Below are 7,631 nucleotides of genomic sequence, written 5' to 3' on the forward strand. Positions count from 1 at the left end.
CCCCAAATTGATGTTTTGGAAAGGAATCTATTTTGAAAGTAACTTCTGGTTCAGAGGATGAATTTTAAAATGTGGCACGTTTCTAGTGTGCTTAGGAAGCTCCAGTCAAGTTTGTTAAGTACACAGGGAAATTTCAGTCATTTGTATGTCAGAATAATCACCAACTTACAGAAAAGGAGCAAGGAGATAACGAATGAGGAACCCTGGGATTGAAAACATTCGGAGGGAGTAAAAGTATTAAGACAGGTGTTTTGAATTTTTATACTCAATAATCTATTCTTTTGTGCAGTATATAGTTCATTTATTTAACTGATATATATTTAGCGTTTTCTATGTGCCAATTACTATTCTAGATGTCAGGGATACATGAGTAAACAACCGAGTTTAGAGCAGATTCATATGATCCAACTTAAGTTCTTAAAAAAATCATTGCTGCTGGGCACAGTGGCTCATGCCTGTAATCCCAGCACTTTAGGAGGCCGAGGTGAGTGGATCACCTGAGGTCAGAAGTTAGAGACCAGCCTGGCCAACATGGTGAAACCCCGTCTCTACTAAGAATACAAAAAATTAGCCTGGCGTGGTGGCGGGTGCCTGTAATCCCAGCTACTTGGGAGACTGAGGCAGGGGAATCACTTGAACCCGGGAAGTGGAGGTTGCAGTGAGCTGAGATCTCACCATTGCACTCCAGCCTGGGCAACAAGAGGGAAACTCATTTTTCTCAGGAAAAAAAAAAAAAAAAAAAATCATTGCTGTGTGGAAGATAGTGGAAGAGTGGAAACAGGGAAATCCGTTAAAAAGGCTTTTGACATAATCTGAGCAACAGATGTTGATGGCTTGGCCTGTAGTAATAGTAGTGTTGGAGATAAGAAGTGGTCCAATTCAGATTATACTGTGAAGGTGCCACCAATAGAAATTTTTAATAAATTGGTTATAGAGTATGATAGAAAATAGTCAAAGTTTAGGGCTTGAAATAAGGAAAATTGTAGAGGAGGAAGTTTGGGAATAGAAGTGGAAAGTAGAATTCAGTTTTGTGCATAAGTTTGAGATGCTCATTACTTTTCAGTTTTGTGTGTAAGTTTGAGATGCTTGTCACTTATTATCAGCATGTGAATAGTATTTTTTTAAAAACTTCTTTTTCTTCATACAGTCTACAGAAGTGGGAGTAGTTCAATGCTACTAATCTACAGTAGTTCAATGTTAGATGAAATCACAAAAGGGATGAATGTATAAAAAAGGTGAGAAACTGAAATTTTAGAGGTTAAGAGGATAAGGATCCAGGAAGGACTACAGGGGAGCAGTTGCTAGATGGAATGATCTAGTAAAGGGGGAAATTGTACTGAATAACATGCATATAAGAATCTATGTCTACATTAAGATTGATTTCATGTGATTCCATGGCTCTTTTTGAACAGGGTCATAAGCTTCGTAGATCTGTCACCCAGTATATTTAATTCATGTATTGGTTAGTGAATACCCACTTTAGCAGTGCTAGGGCATTGGTGAGAAATTCACATAATCTCTGCGCTTGAGAAATTTACAATCTAGAGTAGGCTAAGTGGAGAAAACATGAGAGAGCACATACAACTAACAAATCGAGATTAATGACAATCTACTTAAAACAAAAACAAAAACAAAAAACCTGTCCTACCTATTGGCACGCGGTAATTTTGTCCAAAGTTTTGGTTATGTGCATAATTTAGAGTGGGGTAGAAAACCAGGTCTTTTCGGTCTCAATACAGGGAAGACATGAACTGGGTGTTTATAAACTTTGGTGAGGAAGAGAATTTTAACTAGGACTGGTAACTTGTGGGCCCATTGACATACAGTAGATTGTGAAGAAGAAAACCCCAAGGATTACAAGGAATAGTTTTAATATTACTAACTTTTATCCTTTGCTGAACCTGGGTTTCTTATTTGGAATGGCAATCAAATAATTTGTAAGAGTTTGTAGAAAGGTGGAAAGATGGTTGTAATACAGGGGAGATATTTGCATTTGTACACACTTGAGGGTAGGCACAAGAAATAAAGACACCTGTAATGGGGATTACTTAAGCAAAATGGATGACAGCAACAGCCTTTCGGTACAATAAATAATTGCTGTTCTTCTTAACTCCAGTCATGGAGTTTAATGCCCTGCTGGATTTGGGACAGCAAGACTTTTGAGTTCAGATTCGTCATCCCATTTCTTGTCTCCCAACGTTTTCTCAGCCTCAGAAGCGAGTGAACCCCTTCCACAATTTGGGGACACTGTGGAAGAGCTTCTTGCATGGGGAGCTCTGCAGCGGCCGAAGGTACAAGAAGATAAAAATTGGTATCTTGACACAGCTCTTACAACATATTCTAGACACAAGGAATACTAATGCGCCGCAGCAATTTCTTCGGTGGAAAAAACTGATTGTATCGGAGTAATTATTTTTGTTCTGTATTTTATGAGGCTTCACAGCTGCATTTCGGCCAACTCAGTCTTTGTTCAGTTTCTAGCGGCTTAAAGGTTGCCCAGTTTTACGCCTTCTCGCTCAAAACAGACACTTATTTTCTTTGATAGTCTGGGTTTCACATTGACTTCATCTAAGCTTATTACATTCGCCTCACAAATCGTTTGCCTTTTCCCCAGCCTTAGCTCCGGGGAGCATCCCACTGAATCTCAAAAAAGGTCTTGAAAGACACGGGACAGAGACGGCGGGTCGGCTAGAGTGTCTAGCCCGTACTGTCACTCTAGTTTTCCTTTTGCTCTCGATGGTCAGAAGTGCAAGCCTCTCTTCCGCCCGGAGAGATTTAGGTTCCTGAATGCTTACGCAAGACTCGGAGTTAGTTCCGGTTCCGGCCGTGGCGATTTGCGTTTCTGGCGTTCAGTTGTCGCGGTTGGTGGTCAATAACCGAGCCAAGATGCTGCGGAATCTGCTGGTGAGCAGCTTCTCAACTTGTATTCGTCCTGGGGGCGAGGGAGTGGTGAGGTGGTTAAGGCACCGCGGCAGAAAACGCTCACCTGGGAGGGATGCAAAAGGCGGCTAATGAAGTCACCTTGGATTCTTGTCCTTTTCTCCCGACCTTACTTTCCCTTCTATCTATTCTTCTCGCCCCAGGCCGTTGATGGGTAGATGTAAATAGTGGAGAGACTGGGGAACTGACCAGAGACTCGTGGGTTAGACCCGTCTTGGGTTCTTAGTCACCTCCCCTGACGCTGTGGGCCATTGATGAGGTTAGCTCTGATCTGAGTAAAACCTAGGACCAGGTGGTGAGTGTCTGATACCCGGAAGCATGAAGCAGAAAGGTGTTCTGGTACTGAAAGGTTTTAAGTTTCAATAGTTTTGAGCTTTGCGAACTTCAGAAGGCAGTTTAAAACCCAAGCCATTCAATTTTGGGTGGAACTTTAGGACTAGTCATGGCTGAAATGCAGCGTTACTTCCGTCAGGTGATTCTGCATTGCCCTTCATCCCTCCATGGACTTTGAGCATGTGAAATAGTTCCCCAAATTTGGAAAAAGAAAAGGAAAATGCAACAATGATTATTTTATCTTTTAAATTGTTTAATGAAGTTTTGCTTCATTAAAATGCTCAATGTAATTTATTTTAGAATATCGAGAGCACATTTGTTTCATTATTTAATTCAACTGGATGTGTAATGCAAGTCTTTTTTTTTTGAGATGGAGTCTCCCTCTGTCTCCCAGGCTGGGATTACAGGCGTCCGCCACCACACCCGGCTAATATTTGTATTTTCAGTAGAGATGGGGTTTCGCTATGTTGGCCAGGCCGGTCTGGAACTCCTGACCTCAGGTGATTTGCCCGCTTCAGCGTCCCAAATTGCTGGGATTACAGGCGTGAGCCACGGCGCCCGGCCAAGTAGTAGATTTTTAATAATATGGATAATATGAAGATAATATGAAAATATTTGAGGTTAGTGTACTTTGGTTAACCACTATTTTTGTAATATGTGTATGTCAATATGTTTTGATCAAGGATTATAAAGTGCTACTGGTTCTGTTGAGGTAAATATCATGGTTTTATTTTTTGGTTAGAATTTGTATGAATTGCTTCTCGAATATGGTATTTGGAAACTGCAGAATGTAATTGGAAGAGCAGAGGTTGGATGACAAATTGAAAAACCTGGCTGCTCTTCGATGACTTTGCTCTGACAAATCAGATATGCTTAAAGTCTCAATTTACCTTTTCTATAATATGAAGAACTGAAGATAGATTTGAAAGTTTCTTTAGGTTCTAAATCTGTTGAATAATATTTTCATTTTAGGCTCTTCGTCAGATTGGGCAGAGGACCATAAGCACTACTTCCCGCACACATTTTAAAAATAGAGTTGCAGAGAAACAAAAGCTGTTCCAGGTACTGGAGTATTTTATAGGAGTTTGTTACTTGTAATAATTAGATTACCAAAATGTAGAGTTAGGGTAAACAAGTATGTGTATAAATTAGATCATATGACAATATAAACATTAAAAAATAGTCAAGGACATGTACCATGCTGTTAATAGTGGTTGTTTCTTGGGGAAAGACTTGGTGGAGCAGAGCAATTTACCTTTATAATAGTAGTTCGATTATGAGTGACTTTGTTTTATTACGGTTTCTAGCTTTTACCATGTAAAGCTTCAAGTGATTAAAAAAAGTATTATATATACATAAAAATAAAATACTTTATTGGACAGATAATACTAAATAGCTACTGTATGCTGGACTAGATGCTAGGTATATAATTTAGGGTTATTAACCAGAATCCCTTCCCCACTTTTTTAAGGGAAAAGAAGTTTCCTGCGATTAAATCTAATATGTGGCAATTATTGATTCTTTTTAAGTTATATTAAAGTTGTTGAGATAAATGTGTATATTTGGTAGCTTTAATGTTTATATGTTCCTTGGAAAGATCATCGTTAATGGATTTCAAATTAACATTGAAAGAAGACTGCTGACTTTTAGGAATTCGCATTTTAAAAGTAGTAGGAGTAGAGAAAGAGTCAAGAAAATTGCAGGTCTTTTAGATGTTAATATTTAAAATATTTTAATTCTAGGGCTTAAGGAGCTATATCATGTTATGTGACTGTTCTTCTGAAATTTAGTTGGAAATGAGTGAGACATCTATTCTTATTCTTTTTATTTTTATTTTTTTTATCTAGGAGGAAGATGGAATCCCAGTGTATCTAAAGGGTGGAATAGTTGATGCCATCCTATATAGAGCCACCATGATTCTTACAGTTGGTGGTAAGTCATTTGGAATGTTTGAAGGTTTATAGAAAAGTAATAGTAATGGTAACTAATAACTATATTGCTTTTGCTGTGCCAGTATTTTAATGCAGACAGTCTGTTTCCAGAATTTGGTATCATTTAAGGATTCAAGAGGATGATTGATACATGCTGCATAAGAGCAATTTTGATGTCTTTTTTTTTTTTGAGATGAGTTTCGCTTTTGTTGCCCAGGCTGGAGTGCAATGATGCGATCTCAGCTCACCACAACCTCCACCTCCCAGGTTCAAGTGATTCTCCTGCCTCAGCCTCCTGAATAGCTTGGATTACAGGCATGCATCACCATGCCTGGCTAATTTTGTAGTTTTAGTAGAGACGGAGTTTCTCCATGTTGGTCAGGCTGGTCTCAAACTCCCGACCTCAGGTGATCCGCCCACCTTGGCCTCCCAAAGTGGTGGGATTATAGGTGTGAGCCGCTGTGCCTGGCCTTGATGTCTTAATAAAACAGTAACAGCAATAAGATTTGATGATTATCTTGTGATAGAGGTGGCTTTCTGAGTACCATTGGTGGCCTTGAAGGCTATATTTCAGTCAAAAACATCCATTATATCCCACGTCTTCAATCAAGGGCTTTAAAACATTTTGACTGTGATGCAAAATAAAAGCACACTTTACATCTAAACTCTGTACAGACATATTTATAACTAAAATGAAATTTGAATGGAACAATACTTTTACTGGTAGAGAAAGAGAAGGGAAGCTATATTTGAGTGATTATTTTGTGCCCATCATATTCATAGGGATGCCACGTTCTTGGATTTCTGTAAATCTTGCATGAAGTCTATAATATGTCCTAATTTTAAAGATGAGGATATTATGTTAATTACCTGTTTAGGAAACACTCTACTCTCATCACAGCAATCAACATGGGATACTTCTGTGGCCAAATGTGTTAGGGTTTTTCCCCACACACCAAGCAGTGGATACCAGCTAGGTGTCCTCCAGTTCAGTTTCCACACCATCTACTGGGAGATAGCATCAGATTCCATGGGTTGCGGGCAAGAAGATTGTCCCCTCCTTGCCACCAGTTGCAAGCTTGGATCTCTGGAACTTCTGACTGACTGGCTTTAAGTTGGGGTTCCCACAATCCCCTCGTTGGGAAAACACATTTGCTTGCCAGTTAAGGTAGTATAGGCTGGGTGAGGTGGCTCATACCTGTAAGTAATCCCAGCACTTTGTGAGGCTGAGGCTGGCAGATCACCTGAGGTCAGGAGTTCAAGACTAGCCTGGCTAACGTGGTGAAACCCTGTTTCTACCAAAAACACAAAAATGAGCCGGGCGTGGTGGCACACATTTCTAATCCCAGCTACTCCTGCAGCTGAGGCAGGAAGATTGCTTGAACTGGTAGGCGGAGGTTACAGTGAGCTGAGATGGGGCCACTACACCCCAGCATGGGTGACAGAGGGAAACTCTGTCTCAAAAAAAAAAAAAAAAAAGATTTAAATTCCTTTTGACCAATATGACCATTTCTTAGCCATTCTGGTAAATAGTTTTTAAAATGAAATTCCAGTTGTCAGCTATTTTTTACATGAAATTTGATTAAAATTATCACTGTTCCTTTTTTCACATTCACTGTAGGGAAGGCTTACATATTTTGAAATCTTTTTTTCTCTGGCATTTGAATCATCCTTAGCATTTCTCAGGCAATCTTAGTTAATACGGAAATAACCTTTGTACATGTTCTTAATCTTATTTTTAAAACTTTTTGCATATTATGTGGACATACATTATTGTGCCACACTTTCTATATTAAAAGTAGATTAAATATATTTTACATTTATTTATTTAAAATTTTACCAGCACCTATCAAAATACTTTTTGGTGTTCCAATTAAAGTAATCTTAATGCAAACTTACGACTTTTGAACTGGAATATTAAATTTATACACTTAGAGCTCAGAATTTCTGGTTAAGTTCTTTTTTGTTTTTTATTTTTAGGAGCAGCATATGCCATATACCAACTGGCTGTGGCTTCATTTCCCAAGAAGCAGGATTGACTTCAGTCATCACAGCAATCATTTGGTTCAGTTTCATTCCGCTCTTTATGGACCAGTAATATGATAAATAACTGAGCTGTTCTTTGGGGATCAATATTAATTGACTTGTACTAACTGCCGCCAATAAAGCGGTCTTTACCATGCTTTGTCTGATTTTAATCACTTTTATGCCAATAATTTCAACTTTTGGTCAGCCCTGTAAATCTTAGATAAGGATCAAAGAAATGATTCTTTTGCCACTAAACTTGTATCAAGCATCATTATTGTGATAATACGTTAGTTAAATTTTACTTTTACCAGCTCAGAATTATAGTCTCAACTTTAGTTGAACTTGACACTTGAATGCATATTGTTTTCTCCCCCTACCTATTCCAGTATATCTTGGAAT

The 7,631-nt window shown here is 38.7% G+C and overlaps 1 protein-coding gene across 1 annotated transcript; it reads left to right on the forward strand.

Annotated features, from left to right (window-relative positions):
* Positions 1–2,619: 2,619 nt before the first annotated feature.
* Positions 2,620–7,386, forward strand: LOC108301236 (cytochrome c oxidase subunit 7A2, mitochondrial). The gene is made up of 4 exons (XM_017524332.2): positions 2,620–2,904; positions 4,246–4,335; positions 5,121–5,205; positions 7,185–7,386. Exons 1-4 carry the CDS (start codon positions 2,788–2,790, stop codon positions 7,241–7,243), a joined length of 351 nt encoding a protein of 116 aa, XP_017379821.2. The 5' UTR covers positions 2,620–2,787; the 3' UTR covers positions 7,244–7,386.
* Positions 7,387–7,631: the final 245 nt, after the last annotated feature.

The sequence above is a fragment of the Cebus imitator genome, unplaced genomic scaffold (genome assembly GCF_001604975.1).
Source record: "Cebus imitator isolate Cc_AM_T3 unplaced genomic scaffold, Cebus_imitator-1.0 Scaffold32, whole genome shotgun sequence".
Lineage (NCBI taxonomy): Eukaryota > Metazoa > Chordata > Mammalia > Primates > Cebidae > Cebus > Cebus imitator.